The 19,083-nt window shown below is 45.7% G+C and overlaps 1 protein-coding gene across 2 annotated transcripts; it reads left to right on the forward strand.

The window, feature by feature from the left end:
- Positions 1–851: 851 nt before the first annotated feature.
- Positions 852–17,300, forward strand: CLDN18 (claudin 18). 2 transcript variants are annotated; one of them, XM_074834514.1, is made up of 5 exons: positions 852–1,071; positions 13,905–14,069; positions 15,933–16,044; positions 16,409–16,519; positions 17,123–17,300. In XM_074834514.1, exons 1-5 carry the CDS (start codon positions 852–854, stop codon positions 17,298–17,300), a joined length of 786 nt encoding a protein of 261 aa, XP_074690615.1. The 2 variants fall into 2 exon arrangements, with proteins under 2 accessions (XP_074690615.1, XP_074690614.1); XM_074834513.1 differs by lacking the exon at positions 852–1,071 and adding an exon at positions 9,404–9,623.
- Positions 17,301–19,083: the final 1,783 nt, after the last annotated feature.

The raw sequence follows: 19,083 nt of genomic DNA on the forward strand, positions 1-19,083 counted from the left end.
CAGGTCTCTTAGTGCTCTTGTCTTGGTAATACGTAGCAGCATGTCTGCCTTGCCCTCATTTGTTGTCCATCCAAACAAGTCCACAGTAAAATATGGATGAGGAGGATAAAGCAATAACAAATGAGGATCTACTTTTGTTTCTATTTATTTTTTTCCTCGCTCTGCCTGCCAGACTTGGTCCTCCCACAGCAAACTGCAGGTTCACACCACTCACTTCTCAGAACTGCTGCCTTTCCTGTGGGCTCCCAGCCTGATCTCACCCAGCAAAAAGGTCCATCTGAACATCGGTGCACTGTCCTTTGCTATACGCTATCCTCTTTTATACACTATCCTTTGCTTAAATGTGTTGGTTGAGCAAACATCCCCAGATATAGACATGCTAATAAATGCCTCTTCACTTGGCTCAAAAGGATCATCCCTGCCAGGAAATTATTTGGCTCTCCATAATTTTTATGTTTCATCCAATTTAAACATCTCTGTGCTTGGTCTCCTGGAGTGCAGAGTTTTTTCTGCAGAAGCTCTCCTCTGGCTGTTTCAGAGGTACCCGCTGGTCACCATCTGCCCTGTGCCGGCTGCACCTCTGCCTGGAGGGAATAAGGTAAACAGAGAACGAGGCGTTCACGCCGTGCGTAACAAACGGCTCTTGGTACTGAGCAAGGAAAATTATCTCACCGAGACAAATAAAGGGAAAGGGTAGGTTTGTATGGTGAAGACCAGACCTCTCCTGACTCCCGTCCGTGACGTAGGCTGTGCCTCCAGCTAAAAGTCCCTTCCGTCCTGGCTGCCTGCCGCAGACCTAGCTTGTGGAGGCTTGTGCGTGCCGAGGACCTGCCTACCGAGGGCTTGGGGCCATGTCTGTGACGATATGCCAGTCCATGGGCTTTGTGGTGTCTGCTCTAGGAATAGGAGGCATCATCGCATCAACGTGCATGGACCAGTGGAGCACCCAAGACCTGTACAATAACCCGGTGACGGCGGTGTTCAACTACCAGGGTCTCTGGCGCACATGTGTCCGGGAGAGCTCCGGCTTCACCGAATGCCGCGGCTACTTCACCATCCTGGGGCTGCCAGGTAGGGCTTGCTGGGTGCGAGGGCAGAGCCATGGGCATGTGCCAGGACCTGCGCTTGAAAGGTGGTGATGGGTAATTTTTAGTGCAGAGCGGGGAACCCAAATTTTAGCCAAAAGGGGTCTGAGCTACTCACTCTGTTTGGATGATAGGTCCCTTGGAGGTATCTCAACCTGAACCGCCCCCCCCCCATGGCCAAGCTGAGGTTCACCAAAGCTCATTACAGCTGATTATGCATCAGATTCCTGAGGTGTTGTCAAGGCAATACACCTGGAGCAGTGACTGCTCCATGGGGTGATTCGTCCCCCATGCCACGGGTGGCTTGCGTATATGCTCCTACCCCAGCTGTATGGCTGTGCGTGGCTTCCCACCAGAAACCACTAATATCCTTGGCATCAGAGAAGATCCTTTTCTAAGAGGATATGTCACAGTTCAGCTCACTCTATTTCTGTACAGGCTAACATCACCAAGCTGGATTTCTCCCTAATTCTTCTTTGGTTCCAGTTTTTTCTTCCATGGGTATCATTCCTGTCCTGGTTGTGCCCAGAGTATCTAGGGGTGCAAACAATTAGGTTACAACAGGATTATCTGTGTTTTCTTCTTGCCTTAATACAGTAAGAATAAAAGGCACTCAGACTACTATATTCATCTAGCCTTTGTGCTTTGACACAGCAAGAATGGATGAAAGAAGCCAATTATATCAGCAAATCATTGCAGAACTTCTGCAAAATGGCATTTTCAAAACACACAGAAATAAGCACTGTGCACAAAAATGGCTTCTTTCGCCGATAGTCTATCTTTGTGAAAATCAAACCAGTATAACCCAATGCAGTTGTGGCCTCAGACACCAGTAGGAGATGTGTTTCATCCCTCGAGCTGTATTTCCGTGTCACTCATCTCTGGATCCAGGTTCCCAGCTGGTGCCGGGCATTAGCTGTGCTGCTGTATCCCCATGCAGGGGCCAGGGAGGCCTGTGAGCATCTTCTTCCTGCTGGAGCCATGGCTTTGAATGCCTCTGTTGTTCACACAGGCTCTGGGGTGCAGACATGCATTTTTTCTAGATGGACATGGGCCTGATCCTGCCTGGGCATCCAGTTGTGCCGCCCCTAGCAAAAGCTGTGTGCTGTGGTAGGTACGAGTGAATGAAGGGTGACATCCAAAGAAGGATGTTTGTGCAAGGCTATCGCAGTCAGCAAAGCTGAGCAGTTTCACTAAGGGAAAATGCGTGCAGCAAGGGGCAGGACAGGTTGGTAAAACTTGACTCCAGCAGGCTAATTGCTTGTAGGTAAAGAGATTAAAGTTGCCATATAAGGAACAAATAGAGGTGTAAAAAGCAAATCCTCCCCACGCACACATAACACACCGCAGAACTTCCTCAGTTCTTCAGCTCTAAAAGCTTAAAATTACAGAAAATGTAACTCTACAGCAGAAGCAATTAAACTTTTCAAGTGTTCAGCTCTGGGAACTACTTTAATCTTTGAAGAAACCAGAGTACTTGAGATCTGGGGGGTTTTGTTCTTTCAAAATGCCTCCATCATAAAAACAGTGATTTTTTTTTTTTTTTTTTAAATACCCAAGCCTCCAGCCTGGTGTCTATATTTTTCTAAAATAGAAATACACAGCAATGTTGGGGGGATGGATTTCCTTCATTTAGTAGATGGGCTGTGGGAGACTGGTCCGTTCCTACAGGACCCAGCTACATCCAGCAAGCTCTGTGTCTCCCTCCCAGTTGCGGACAGAAACAAACACGTTATCCTAAATGTCAGGGTTTCTAATGAACTGGTGAATTCCACTAGACTGGAATTACCATGTGTGTTCGCTGGGCTTACTGCAGTCACCCACAAAAAGGGATTTAAAAAAAAAAAAATCCAAAGAATAAAAAATAATCTTTAAAAATAAAGGTGGAACTCTGAACCCCCCAAAGTTGCTGTCCTCATCCTCAGTGGTGTTGGAGAGTCTGTACCTTCCCCGCTGGTGTGTAGGTATACGAATATTTATGTGTTTTTGTTCCAACAAGATCCTTTTTGTGACCGGAGCTATCAGCACTGCCCTACAAAGTGCGGTGGGGTTTTTTTCCTTTCTTTTTAATGAACAGGGCTTGCTCTTCTGAAGTCACTCCCTTGCTCTACCCCCCTGTCTCCGTTTTTCCCTCCTGTTATATATTGTCTGACACGTCCAGTCTCCGGAGAAGCTGGTGCAAAAACAAGTGCCCCGCTGCTGGGCTTTATAGATTGGCTCCGTCTCCTGAATTCATCTGCTCCTATGGGCATTTCTTCCCACCCACCACCAGCAAAGGTCAACTCTATCCCAGCCAGAGTGGGGAGAAAACGATGCTAAAAGTCAAATTATTAATTTGCTAAGATCTTATTTAAACGGATCATCCCAGTGTTTATTTTAACTGCTGCACCTTGATCTCCATTAAACCCCCCTTGCTAACCACACCATAGTTAATGGTTTGTCAGCATTTCCATTATAACCCCCTATTTATTATTCTGACAATGGCAATTTATATTGGGAACAATAGTGCCGGAGTGAATAAAAATAATAGGACTCTAGCAAAGCAGCGAGGTGACCTGAGTACATCAATGAAGTTTTGGGTTCTGAGGACTTTTTTTTCTCAATCCCTTGCTCCCATAGCAAAGATTAAACTTGTCTTGCCCATCATCTATCTTCAATTTAGTTGGGATTTTTAATTTCAAATAGATTGAGGAAAAATCAAGATAATAGATGAAAATGAGAAATAACACAGGTAGTTTATGGCTCTCACCCTCGCTGCTCAGCTATAAATAGTCTCTGGTGAAATATGTCACTTGAGAACTAAGCCTGTTTGTTCTTATTTTGCTTTCTCTTATTATTTTTTGCCACTTGCTTTGGTGTGTCGGCAGACCTTACTGTGATTGTCTGGAGGACACGATCTGAATTTGAACACACTGGCAAGGCTGGTAGTTTCACCTAGTGCAGAAGTCACAAGGCACTTTCTGCTAAAAGGAACATTTCTCAGTTGCTTACGAGTTTGTTAAAACACAGTAACATGGGCAGTAATTTTCCTGTTGTATGGCTTGGTCCCTTTTTCCCAGACCTCTTCAGGTAGACCGGTTCAGCCATATTTGAAAGGACATTTTGTTCTCAAGTCAAAACCCCTTTTGACCCTTTCAGAAAGGCTGAGGCACCTCTCTGCCGTGAAACAAAAGGCTGGTGACTTGAAAAGTAAGAATATTTTTGCTTTTCCAACAGCAAACTTTGAAAGTCTGAGAACATCCTGTTAAACTTCTCCAACTAACAAAAGGGTATGTGATGCTAGAGGGGTCAGAGTAAAAATAGCCCATGGGAACGTAACCATGACTGTCCAGACTTTGGCATAAAACAACTACTTTCAGTTTTACTGGTGCAGAGTAGCAGAGATGTGTAGCTGTTCCCTGAGGAGAATTCACGTCTGGTAAGTCTTAATGTTGGTGTCTCTGGATTTTTTCTTCTATATTGATGTCCTGACAAGGTTTTCTTTTATTTCAAAGAACCAACACATAATTTGTAACGTAACCTTAGTAAAACCCTTTCTCTAGGGATTTTGGAGACAGGGCAGCTCACTGGCCAAGGAAACGGCATCTCTGCTCCCTGGAACCATTTCACACCCAAAGTTTTAAGGATTGGGACTGCTAATTGCTGTGTCATGATCCTCCACTGGTCATGGCCACCACAAAGTCTCTTCCAAGCTCTGCTTGTTACTTAAAATCCTTTAACCTAGTCAGTTCAGGTCAAAATTTTGAAATGTCTGCAGGAAACTGCTGTAACCTGCTTAAAGTCTTTTGGGACCAAGTTTCATGCACAGAAGGGCTGTGCACAGGTGGCCCAAGTGGGCTGGAGACTTGATATAACCCAGCAAGGGTGTGTGTGAGGCTGCCATGGATTTGCGCTCACAGCAGGAGCTGAAGGAGGTGTGGGGATGGAGAAAGAGCTAATGTGAGACTCTTAGAGAGGTCTCGGGCACCCTGATCCCCAGTGACTCTCAGGGTGAGGAGAGGTGGCAGAGGGCCCTGTAGGGGATATCAGGAAGCTAGATGTATGCATCACATCCTCGCTACTGTCTCCTGCCTTTACACCACAAAAGGATGAGACACATGAAAAATAATCCTAAAGGATCTGGGCTGAGGGACAGAAGAGGAACAAGGCAAGAGGCTGTGGAGATGTGGGCCTGGGCTACAGCTCACAGGCATGTAGGGAAGGACGCAGCTTCATGCACCCCAGCTCTGCTGAGGGACCTCGAAGGCCCCTCTGGACCACTTGAAGACCAATGGTGTAGAGTGGGTCTGAGATGGGACGGGGGCCTTCCATGACGCCCTTTCCCTGTTGAGTTTCAGAAAGGTCAGTCAGCCCTTCTCATGCTATGGACTGGTGGACCATACACTCCTGGAGGCTGTGGCCATTATAGCAATGGAGGGACAGAAAGAAAAGGGTGGCTTTGCTTTGTTTCAGTCTGAACAAGCTGGAATTGACTGGCGGGGTGTGAGCTATATTTGCAAATTTTAAAGTAAACATGAGCTGTAGGTGATTTTTATGGGAGAGGCGGTGATAACATTCAGGTGTTGCAATGGGCCCAGTGAACGGTTTTGAGATAATATAGAGTCAATGCCTGGGTAGATAAAGCAAGTATGAGCTGAAATAAAGGTTGCAAAGGGGAGCAGTCACAAAGTACCCTTCCTTTTCCTAGTTTGGGTAAGCTGCTGGAGATGTCCTAATACTCAAAGTGGAAGCCCTGTTCTCTGCTCCTTGGTGATGAAGCTTGGCCTTTGCAAGAGCTCTCTCCCCACCATGTCCCTTCCTTAGATACTACTCAGCATTACCATGTGGTGTGGCAAGCCCTCTGGCCCAAGTGTTCAACCACCTTGCTGGAGACTGAGCAAGAGACACATGCTTGGAGAGAGATCCCCATCCTTCAACCACTCCTGGCTGTAGACATCTCCCAGGGGTGGCTGGAGATGAACATCAGGTGTGGTAAAGATGCTTAGACATGCTCTACAGCTATCCTATCACCCAACTACTTTTCAGGTTGTGCTCTGAGCTAACAGCTCAGATAAAACTCCCCGTGATCTGCTGTTATTGGACTGGGTGCTGCGAAAATAGGGTGATGAGGTTTTTTTCAAAGAGAAATGTATTTTTCCCTATCATGAGTGGCTCAGAAACAACCATTGAAAATAAGCTTAGAATAAGAACATTTCAGAAAGGCAGAGAAAATGGGTTAGGGGAAACGTTGGGATGGAAACAAGTTTGTGTTTTTTCTCCAAGAACTTTGCGTCAACCAACCACTGAGGAAGGTATTTGTGGGAGCTTTGAGTTCTCAGTGTTTACAAGTGCGATGCCAATCAGAGCATGAGAAATAACAAGCAGCTAATGCTAGAATGGCTGGATAGCACCTTAGGCAATATTTTTAGGGATGAGCAAACAGAAACCCCCCAAAACACAATAATCCTTCAAAGATGACAACATCTGGAGTGCTGAGCATGGTTGGGTGTTCGCTTACCTCTTAGCTAAGGACTGCAGCATGACCCTCATTGCTGAAGCTGCTTTCTCAGCTCCATTTTTTGGAGACCACACATGAGGTTTCAGGGGAGAATATGCAACCTTGTGCTGGTTTATCCTCTTCAGAGACATAACTTAATCTGGCCCTCAAAATCAAAGACAGACTGATTCACACGAACTTTCTTGCATACCTGGGGTCTGTTTTGATTCCTCCACCATTGTTCTGGGGTTATGATGCCCCTGAGTAAGAGGGATGATGAGAAGCAGCATCCCCCATCAGCAGGAGGAAACTGTATCCCCAAGGAAAGGTTAGTGAGGCAGCAGTGCCTGGGTGGCAGGCTCCAGCTCAGGGCACAATTAGGGGCAATCCAGAGGATGGCCATTTTTCCAATAGGTGTGTTGGGGGGAGCAATGGGGCTTGGGGGTGTGAAATGGTGGAGGGGAGAGGAGAAGAGAAGATCTCTGTTGACTTGAAGAGCTGCTCCAGCTGCACGCAACCAAAACCAGCAGAAAGAGTTAGAGGAATGAGTGGTGGCTCCCCTCCCAGCAAAGCAAACACACAGGCATGGTGCATGGGAGGTCCACCTCCACTGGTATTCATGCAACCACACAGATGTTCAATATAGCAGAAAAAAAACAGGCACTGAAAAAGTGGTAGAGGGTTTTGGAAAAAAAAGTCTGGAAAAAGATATGTTGTATTCTCCCTCCCTTTTGTTTTTCCTTCCCAGGGGTTATTTTTTCTGTGACCAGTCCATGGGTCCATTTTTCTGTGCAGCCCTGCAAGCCGCTGCACACTAATGATACAGGGTGACACCACCCTTGGGAATAGGAGGAGTATCTGTCCCTGGGACATAGTTTGAAGCGGTCTAGCCTGGAAAAAGTGATGTGGTCTCCTTCCATTAGATGTCAAGAAGGCAAGTCCTGGGGCATGAAGGAGTAGAGGAGACCTGGAAAGCTGCTGAGGACTATAAGGACTTGCTTGGGTGCAGCCAGATCTCTTGGACTGGGACACAATTCACTGTGAGACAATGAAGGACGGGCTGGAGAGCTGGCCACGTTACTTGTTCTAGCACTTATTGTCCTCACAGCTTCTTGTTCCTTCCCAACCTTTGTTGTCCTCCCAGCTTCTAGGTCCTATCCAGCCCTGATTTATCACAAAGCATTATCCAAGATGAGGAATGTTAGTCAGCATGATCTCTCCCTTACTGAGGATGAGCAGCTCTTACCACCTCTGGTTCTTGAGGGCTCATTTCAATGTTTTTTGTTCACGTTGTTATTTTTACTGGCAACTTCTGACCTTTAGATATGTTGAAGCTAGCCCTTCCTCTGATATAAACTTGCCAAAGTCAGTGAAAATGACTAAATTTTTATTCAAATTGCTGGAAGTAAAGACATCTTGTGCCTGACCCAGCGGGGCTTTGGTGGCTGTGATTTGTGGCCCCTAGACATGTGAACTGTGCTCTGGCTGCTACAACAGAGTCCAGTGCAAAAGCATCTCTGTCTGCTGCCCACCAGTTTCCTGCACAACCACGGAAGCAAAAAGGGTGACCTGGGTGGTCATTCTACAGAAGGCAGAAGCAATAGACAACACGTAATGGCCCCATTGTAACTCATCCATCCACAGAAATCAGCCTTTCCTCTTTTCCTGGTGGCTTTCACACGACTTCACAAACAGGCAATGGTATTGACGGTGCCTGTGGCACAGAGTGGTATCGGGACTGGTTAAAGCGGGAATTTGTTTCTAGGTCAGGGCTGAAGTAAATCAGTCGGAGCAGGGTATTAGATGAGAATGGATGAGTGTGAAGTCTGGAAGGTCCTTGTAACTCATTGCACTCTGTCGGCAGAGTGGCATGGTGAATTTATATGGCTCCCCTGAGCCCAGCACTTCTCCACCATGCAAAGAGATAATTAATTTCGTAATTTTTATGTCCTCCACCCCTTTTTCCAGGACCATCCCCCAGCCACAAGCAGATAAGCACCTGTAAAAAAGCACTTTCCAAACAGTCCCTGCACTCTTCCTCTCCTCCCCACACGGGTGTCAGTGGGACCATGTGACGGCCAATGGGGATGCGGGCAGGAGGAGAACAGGGTTGCAGGATCTTTGATGGATCAGTTTGGGACTCTTGGCTCGATGCCCTGGATTGTGCCATGGTCAGCACCCGAGGCAACCTCGGTGATGCTCAAAGTGGCCGCAAGGAGTGGCCACGTCCCTGTTTGTTCCCTGGATTGAGCTGGTGGCCCCGCATCCTCCTGCAGAGCTCCCCGTTGGCATCCCTCTCTATCACCATGCCTCTTGTGCAGATGCCTGCATGGGTGGCCGGGTGTAGAAAAGTCCCTATCTTGGTCTGATGGCAGATCTACTCCCACTTTGCATAAGCAGAGGGCCAGGGAGGCGGTAAGCTGGGCTAGGTGCTGATTTCACCTGGGAACATGGTCCTTCCCTCTGCCCTTCTGAGCACATTTGCACTGTGCCAAGCACGCAGGAGAAGCCCAATGGACAGCAAAGGGTTTCAGTGGGGGGACGACGCATGTTCCAAGTGGGTTGCCTAACACTTGACGGAGCGTGGCTGCTTAGCTGGGGAAGGACAAGCACTTCTAAAGGACAAAAGCTCATATCTCTGGCCCTGCCAGCACAAACCTACCCAGTGAGAGTGAAACTGGACTATCTTGCAAAAACACTTTGAGCAAACACACTGCTCAATGGAAAGCATCTGATAAGAGCTGCTGCATTTCTGGTGGCTCAGTCAAGAGGACTTCGGCGCTCCCATTAGGTCTGCGGCTTCATCAGGGCTGTCTCACATCCTCTCTCCGGGGGAGACAACATGTCCACAACCATCTGCCAGGTGATGGGGTTCATCGTTTCATCACTGGGTGTTGCGGGGTGCATCGTGTCCACTGCCATGGATATGTGGAGCACGCAGGACTTGTATGACAACCCGGTCACAGCCGTCTTCCAGTATCAGGGACTGTGGAGGAGCTGCGTGCGGCAGAGCTCTGGCTTTACAGAATGCCGGCCATATTTCACCATTCTTGGGCTGCCAGGTAGGGGCAAGAGATGTACCAGGTTTAACCCAGGAGCTCTCCTGTAGCTCTGCACCATTTTCATCCAAAAGCAGGAGCAGATATGTTAAAGCACTTTGTGAGGAATAAAATTTCAGGCTACTCAGTGTATGAGCATAAAAATATGTGCATATTTACTACCAAAATAATACCTTTACTCAGTGGAGGTTACAACTTGGAGCGTGTGTAGGTGATCTCTGGATGAGCATCACGGGTTCAGCTCTGTTGCTGGCATAAATCAGCACAGCTCCACTGATGTGAGGAGGGTGAGCATGTTTAAACCCACAGATGTTATCTCCCTTTGAATCAAAATACAAGGAAAACAGCTGTGTGTAATTTTGCATTGTTATTAGAATAATGGTTTCTACGGAAAACAACTGATTTTTTTTTTTTTTTCCAAAGTGAAAACTGGAATTGAAGAAATCTGCCTGTGAGCAGCATGTGTAGGAAGGGCGAGAAGGGGAAAGGTGTGGTCAGTCGCTTTACATTACTTGGGGAGTTCTAGAGGTTACAGACATAGATTCCAGAGGGGTATTACTTTCTCATTTGCTTGCTTACTATACAAAAAGAGCCGTTTTTCCCACCCCACCGCATGCAAGGGTATTCCAGTGCTCCCAAGCTAGCTGGACCCATGGGAGGGAAGCGGCCAGCCTGGCTTGCCATGCCTCCCTGTGACCTGTCGTGCCCATGCCCTGCCAGCTATCAATAAATATGACCCTGAGAGTGTTTTTCACTCTTGGCGCACAATTGCAAATAGGTACAAGCATGCACTACTGTACACAGGCCTTTTGCCTCTGTTGGTTAGCGTAGAAAAGAGTATGATGTGGGCTCTCAGCCCTGCATCCTCAGGGATGCCAAACGTACTTCCCTACTGTGAGGCAGGAGGGGGTGCTTTGCTGAAGACCGGTGCATTGGCTGTGGTGTTTGTTCGAGAAAAGCCCGTGACCGTTACGAGGGGTGTGATGGAATAAATGTGTTTCTGTGTACTTCAGGATTACTGTGCGACTTCTTTTTCATTCGGAAGAGCAAAACTGATGTTTGAAGTCACTTCTTCTGCGGGACCATTTGTTTTAAAGAATAAAAAGATGTATTTATTAAACTACGTATACAAATGTTGATTAATAGCTATACATATCCTTATAATGCCGAGAGTAGGTGATTGTGTTTTTAAAAGAGCAATGAAGTGATGGTAACCATCGTTTTGATCCCAATTTATCATAACGAAGATTTTATTTTTTATGTTATTTTTAGGTAATATAGCAATAAGGGAACATGCAAAGTGGTCACAGGCATTTTCTGTTGTGTCTTAGAGGTATTCTGTTAGTTTTGTTCTCTTTGATGAGTACCTTAAAGCATGAAGAAGGAATGCCCCTACTTGAATTTGGTTAACTTAAAAACCAGTTATTTCCCCTAAAATTTCTATATTCCATTAATCTTAACTAGTCATAAAGTTAGATTTCCTCATTTGTATTTTGTATTAGTAACAGAAATGCAGGTGATGTTAGTTTAGATGACTTTAACTTGTTTTACTTCACTCACCTCTCATTACTTACAGCAACACTGGGGAAAGACAACTCTCCAGTTTCACTTACATCTGAAAAACAGTGATGCAAACTGTGCTTTCAGATCACCGACATTTATTTTGGTGAATAAGTTTGCATTTTTATTATTTTCTGTGTGCACCATCCCTTTGTATGAAAATCAGGTGTGCAAAATGAGCAACCGTATGTGTGCAGGAATGAAGCAAAGTTATCTGACCTCATGCAAAATGTCTACGTAAAACAGCAGGTAGTTTCTGTGCTTTACTTTAACTATAGGGCTGTTTGCTACCTAGTGCTCCTGATACAATTTTTTTCCTTAGTCTCCTTGTTTGTCTAAGCCCTTCCACTCCTTCCTTCTAGGAGAGGTCATTCACCTTTGGAAAGCAGCTTTATTGAGAGGACTTTTGATGGATGCCCAAATTCACTTGAAACTGCAGTGCTCTTGTTCCAAACAGCTCTCACTTTCAGTCCCATGAGCCAAGTGAAGAGGCTTTCATGCCACAGCAGACCTGGGAGCACTTTCTTCTCCTTTCTGTCCCGTTGTGGAGATGGTGCATAAGTCAGCCTCATGGAGAGAGGAATCGCTGGTGGCTATTTTGTATTTTTTCTCTTGTGCCCTGCTGTGCTCCTCCCTCTCCTCTTTCCAACAGCTGCAGATTGCTCCTTTTCAATGGAGATTCACCACACTGGCACACAGTGCTCCAGCAGAAGTGCAACATCCCAGGAGCTGTTTGGCTTGGCCTGCCTGTTGTGTCCTTCCATGGGCACCCAAGGCACTGTGAACATCTCTCCTGGGAACCCACAAAAACTCTGTGAGGTCTTAGCTTAGGGTCGCTTCTTGAAGGGTTGAGACCACCGCAGTGATGGCATCTAGGAACCATAAGATTTGTAGGAAGCATCCCAGGAATGACTGTCTTGGGGACAAGGACCTTCTGTCAAGATCTGTAGTGTCTTATGCTGCCCTGGAGTATCAGCCTCTCCTACCTACCCTGAAACAAGAGCAGTTGCAAAGAAACTTAAGTGACTGTAAAGACAAATGAGTATTGTGATATTCTTCTCTTTGCAGCTTTCTGCTTTGCATCAGGTGCTGCACGAACAACCTTTGAGGGCTGATAAGGCGTATCCGCCAGCTTCTTGTTCTCTGATGAATAATAACTAATGAGCTTGCACCTGGGGGCTGATGAATAGGAGATTGAAAATCCCAGACTCGTTAGCACTTGTTATCAGCTGATAAGGGCAAATTGAGTCATAAGAGTAGCAGCCCCAGTGGGATTGCCAGATGGGAGAAGGTGGTGTATTTCCAGCCTGTAGGATGGCAGACCGCTGGCTTCCTTGTGAGTTGTGGCGGTTCTGCTTGGGGTTGTGGTACTCCACAAGCAAGGAGACCCACATGGGCACCCCAACACTCACCCTTGTCCTCCTGTAGAGGATTTATAAACCCTTCTCCCAACCTGTGCAAGGCCAGCAAGGTCTGCTCTCTGCTCTTCTGCACAAGTGCCTCCTGCTCCAGTCAGGCCATATGGGATCCTTGGGCACTATGGTCATCCTGGCCAACCCAGCAAAAGGGGTGACAGGCAGGCTGAGTGAAGTCCCTGGAGCTGTAGGATATGTTGCCTGCCCTTCTCAGTCGGTCATGAGCCCACATCACCTACCCTGAAGCATCAAAGCCAAACCCAGGGCTGCAAGAGCTCATGGCAGGTCAAGAAGAGCAGCCCTTGAAATACTTTTGACCACCCCCTCCCAGTGTTCTGCCAGCGCTGCCACCTTCCTGTCTCTGCCAGGGATGCATGCACAGGTGGGGGGAAGAAGTTACTTGGGGCCAGCACTGAATTGCAGGCAAGAAGGGATATGTGCTACCTTATTAGAAAATCACCCTGGTATTCAAATGCATGGCCTTTTCCATTTACTTCTCCATTTTAAATGGTGCAAGTTTCCCTTTGCTTTTCCATCTCCTTTTCTACTCCAGGCAAAAGGAGTCTGGAGGGCTTTGTTACCTTCAGCTGATTGTGAGCAGTGCTCACCTTCCACCGGCATGTCCCACCAGCATCACAGCCTGCTTCGAGCCAAGCATTCCCACCTTGATAGCAGGCTGCTAAACAAATTCAATGCTAGGGTATTTGTGTGTTGTATTAATGAACGTGGACAGATTTATACAGGACTGACATCACAATTAACCATATGCTGGGGGAGGTCATTGCCAAAGCTTTGTTGCTCTCTCTTAGTGTATGTATAATGTTTGTCAAGGTGATTTTCCTCTTCTCCTGTGACATGAGTCTTAGTGTAAAGCAGGAACATACAGAACTCCATTTTGAGTCACACAGTAGTTGGAAATACCACGAATAATTGGGTGGAGCTGTCTGCTTTCATTGCCTCTTGGGGAGGAAAAAAAAAGCTTTCTCAATCAATTCAGTTATGAAACATTTCATGCTTATCCAAGCTGTACACCAACTCCTCTCCATGAATTTCAGCTGAATAAATTGTGACTAGTGCCAACTTATAAAAAATTATGTCTAAGCCATCAAACTCTTTGGGAAGATGAGGCAACGAGGCACATTTCCAGAAGTGCCCCAGGTAATGTTGAGAGTAGATCAGGTGCCCATTTTCCAAGGTTTTCTTCTTTAATAGTTTTATTTTTAGGCAGAAACAATCTTTAAAAACCTCCCAGGCTCTGATGAATCTCGTTTCAGTCACTCATCATGGCTCTTGTCAATTTGTTTTGCAGCAATGTTCCAGGCTGTGAGGGCCCTCATGATTGTGGGTATTGTCCTGGGCATCCTTGGCCTCCTTGTGTGCATTTTTGCTCTGAAGTGCATCCGTATTGGCAGCATGGAGGATTCTGCAAAAGCCAACATGACTCTGACCTCTGGCATCATGTTTATTGTTGCTGGTAAGTGGGTGGTATCGTGTCTTTCATGTGCAAGGCATTGCGATCGCCTGGAACTGAGGACTGGGCAAGTCTTCATGCACTTCTGGTCATAGGTAGCAGATGCTCTGGAGCAACCCAAAACATTGATGCTTGCATGAAGTTACTGGCATTTGACTTCCAGTCTGGCCTCCTGGGGTCAAGTGGTTTCTAACTGCTTGGTAAAAGAAAACTAGAAGTTTGTATGGGACAGAACATGGAAGGCTGAAAAAACAGCCCAGAGATAAAAAAGAAAATGTATCTTTTAATCTGTTATATGTATACTGTTGTTATGTACTATTATATCCTTTATTTATACATAATAGTTGTTTGAAGAGTCTCAGGCTTTATACATAATAATTTTATGAAGACTCTCAGGGCTGTGGTAGCCGAGCTTGTGGGTTATCAGGAAGGCTGTAGGAATGCCTAGTGTTGCCTATCTACCTCAAAATTGCAAATGCTTAATACATCACTTACAGGTTTTTCCACAATTTTTTGCAGATGACTAATCAAATCCATGTCCTAATGAAGGGAAGGAGAATGCCCCTATTTAAAATCCTTATAAAAGTTCCTTTAAACTTTAAAATCCTTATATTTAAGTTCCTTTAAAAAATTCTCTTTTGTTGGGATATGAGACATACAACACAACAATAACTACAAGTTGGAAAGAGGAAACCACCTTCTGCAACACAGCTTTAATTTTGCACTTAAAATCTATCATTTTACCCATTTGAGTCAGTGGTTTGAGAATTTGGCCAATGAGGATATTCTAAAAGACCACTCATGCATTCCTGAAGAGAGGGTGTCTAAGACAATGATGTGACTGACTCTTGGGATGGGTCATCCCTTGCCTGTGTTCACCCATTTCAAAATAAGGCCCTAGTCTGAGCTAGCTGAAGAGTTGGGTACCCATGTGCCATGGTGGACCTGGCCCTTGGGCACACCTCTGTGATCTGGAGGTTGTGTTTCTTCCTAAAATAAGGGCTGCTTTCAGGACAGAAGTGTTAAAGACTGACACTGAAGTACCATGCTAGTGAAGTAGCCTGATGGGGACCTGAAGCAGAAGCACCACTGATTGCTCAGACCCTCCCCAGTGCTGTGAGTATTTGGGTTTCAGGAAAGACACAGAGGTCTTGGTGGGTGTAGTAAGAACCAACAGGACTTGGGATGCCCAGAAAAGCTGGAGTCCATACTTTTTGGCAACAAACACTGATATGACCTTTAGCTGTGTTTTGCACCCCTTCCACAGTGGTGTAGAGTATTGCTGTCAGGCTCGTCACAGCCAGGCATCACAGCGATAGCTGTGCAGATGAATGGAAGTTCCTGCCTCTTGAGTCTGGTCTTCCAGGCTACCTGCAGAGTCAGGCAGGCATCACTACCTGGTGATGAACAGGTTGTGAACTGAACGTATCTCCTTTTTCACATGACAGAGAGTGTTTTCCTGTTAAAAATAATAATAATAATAATAAAAAAATTCTGATAGGGAATCTTTTGTCCATGTTTTTCACTGTAAAAAAAAATCTTTAAAACTGAACTACTGGATATTTTCAGCATCTAAAATGATCTGTTTCTTAAACTCATTTTCTGTGAGAAAACACATCAGTAGAAAGATGGTATGACTTGGGATTTTGTAGTGTGACATTGTGTTCTTGCTGCTGGATTGTAAATGTGTAGAAAACCTGGCAAAAATGTGTAACACATTTGGGGTCCCCACTTCTGCTGAAGGTACATGCCAGGACACAAAGCAGTGTCTCACCCACTTTTCCAGAGCTGTAAGGTGCTTCCCCAAGGCCAAAGGTGACTGCTTGCACTCTGTGGGTCTCAGTCTGTCCTTCTGTCTCATCTCAGGCCTGTGTGCCATCACTGGAGTGTCTGTGTTTGCCAACATGCTGGTCACAAACTTCTGGATGTCCACAGCCAACATGTACCAGGGAATGGGAATACAGAACGTCCAGAACAGGTAGGTGGTCAAGTGGTTCAGGATGCTCCACAGTGCAGATCTCCCTCAGGGCCAGGGTGTGCTGTGGCTGATAGAAAGGCAAACTCTGGGTGCGTATTAGTCCGGTCCCAGGACTTGGAAAATTTATTGTCTTTTTCTTATCTGCACTGGAGATAATTTGTCCAAGCAAATCAGCTGGGATGTCTGTGTTCATGCGGCTCAAGAATGATATTGAGAGCCCACTGAGGATGAGCTTGCAGGTGGGATGGTGTTCATGGGAACTTCTGCAGGGCCAGAGGGAGAATGACAATGTTCAGTGTGTTTCAGAAGAAGCAGACCAGACCACTGTCACAGTACTAACCAGCCACTTCTCTGTGTTTTGTAGGTACACTTTTGGCTCAGCCCTCTTTGTTGGCTGGGTGGCAGGTGGCCTGGCCCTTGTAGGAGGCATCATGATGTGCCTTGCTTGCAGAGGGCTGATTCCAGAAGAATCCCGGTAAGCCTATATGTGGCAGACATAGGAAGGTATTGCACGAAACCTTGGGTGTTGGGTTAGCATACAGCCACCACACCACAGGATATGTCTAGCGTAATACCCCTCTTGCAAGAGTTATCATGATGATACACCTGTTTTGACCTGTATCATGGGTCAAAAGTCCCTGACTACATGACTTGCAAACAGAGGGAAGGAGAGATCAACCTTAAAATCTAAAATTTGCAGTGTACTGGATAAGTCAGGCCCATTAATTGCAACTTTGATTGCAAATTGCACAGCAGATCATCAGCAGGTGTAGATTGCATCAGCTGAGCTATGATTTATACCAGGTAGGGCTTTGTATGCCTTTGTATGGTTATTGTAGGTGGGTCCTTCACTCAACCAAGGATTTACTCTGGGGAAGGAAAGTATAAGTTTATGAAAAAACGTGAAAGAGACTTGCAGCCTTTCCATGGATGGTTGGCTCTGAGCTCGTATTGTGTCTCCAAGTGACAAAACAGTAAGAAGCTGCCTAAAATCCAACAGCAAACAGGAACACAGTGTGCAACATTGGGTAGCCACAGACCCTCCGCTGGCTGATGCCATCTTTCATGTCTCTTTCAGTTACAAAGCGGTGTCCTACAATGCGTCAGGACGGAATATCTCCTACAGAACGGGGCCGTATAAGGTTGGTTCAGGCTATGAACCTGAAACGAAGACTAGGAAGGGTGCGGGATATGAAGAAGCTGCTCGAAGTGAGGATGGAAGACGCTCATACCCTTCAAAATACGATTATGTCTAGTAGACTTTCTGGGCTTGAGTTGTGCTATCTTTTATAAAATATTTTTAACTTCAGAAGCAAAAAGTATATGCAAACAAAGCAGTCTATAAATAGGACTGTGTTTTCTATCACGTTTCCCCTACTCTGAGGTTGTATCCTAGCTTGTTATGAACATCGGTTTTATTGGACTGCCTGTTAGTATGCCTACCATAAGGAGGTCTATAACAAAAGTGATGCCTTTTTATGCTCTCAGAGTAGAACAGTTTGCTCATATTTTATATATAAACTCTGATATCCAGGACCAGGATTGTGCCTTGTGCCCTTTTCTAATTCTTCTAATAGGTTGAAATTCCTGTTTAATAATAGTTCAGATGTAAAAGAGATGCTACCCCATTGCCTTCTTCCCTTTGAGCAGGCTTTCATGAAATTAGGCAATGTCATCCCCTACTTTCTCAGAGTCTGGAGAGAACAGTATCCTGTGACCTTGACGTCCTCTGTTCATCAGAAAAAAAGAGTGTTTTGCTGAAATGATATTTTATCTTTGCTCTGGTTTTGCCACACAATTTTGTTTTGGAGCAGGTTGAAAAGCAAAAATTATAATCTAGTAGTCTCCTGTATTATTTTGCTGTGTATTTTAAGTAAATTCAGTTGTGTCCCTTTGGCTGTGGCCAATGCATACAGACCCCATAGTCATGGCATTGTCCTCCCTGGTGACTGTTTCTACTCAGATACACCTCTGCTTTGCTGGTGGTACTACAATGTTGATCTGCTGTGACATTTAATCTGATTTATGTTACTTAGACATCTGCTATAACCCATGATACCAAAGTGTATTTATTTCTTCTGATGTCTACAGGGAATATGTATAATCCATTGTTATTGCTATGCGAGATATTTGCTGTAATAGCAGAAAACCTCTGTGTGTGACCGGTGTTCCTGCAGATGTCATTTTTAATGAAGCCAGAAGAATCATTTAGAATTAATTAGTTACATTTGGAGCAGAAATCCCAGAGAGCATTAAATGTGTAACTTCATACTGACATCAGGACTTTCTTGTGTTAATTCTTCCCACAGTGATGTGAAGATTAACTCCTTAGTGGGCCATTGCCTCTTCTAGCCAACTCATCAGAGAGGAAATTTGTTTGAAGGAGTCAGAGGAAGAGACACAAGAGCTTACGTGGGAGGGGAGAACTGTGTGCCGTTAGCAGGTCCTCCCACCTGGCTCCAGAGCACATCCTAGCGAAGCTCTGGAAAGTGTCTATGAACAGAGCAAAGGGTACTGAGGGACAAGTTAGAGAGAAAAAAGGAGTACAAAACCTCCAAAGTAGCCATTTTGACAGGTATCTGTGATAGGTTTTAGTCCTGCTTGTAATGATTATAAATTCTCTGCAGTTCACTGGCAGAATTGTTTTGGTGAAATACTGATGTTATGTTGAGTGGTTTCATGTTCTGGAGAGATCAAAGGTAGAGCTGAATATTTCTTCAGAGTTGGACCTTTGGTAGGTGAAGCTACCAGTCTAGCTGGCATCCACAGTGGCTTGTATGAATAGGGAGCAGGCTGTCTCACTGAACATCAGTGATCCCAGTGAGCACAAACTGTACTCACCAGATCTTCTCCATAACCATCAGCTCTCCATAACCATCAGCTCTCCACCACCACATGGAGGTACCTCTCCAGCACATGTCCAGGAGATGTGGAGAGGTTGCACCTCAAGCAGGTCAGTGAGAGGAGGAGGGAACGCCTGGCAGGGTGTGGCACCAGGGGCTGATGGCTGGAGGAGATGACCATCTTGCAGAGAGGTGG

The sequence above is a fragment of the Strix aluco genome, chromosome 9 (assembly GCF_031877795.1).
Source record: "Strix aluco isolate bStrAlu1 chromosome 9, bStrAlu1.hap1, whole genome shotgun sequence".
Lineage (NCBI taxonomy): Eukaryota > Metazoa > Chordata > Aves > Strigiformes > Strigidae > Strix > Strix aluco.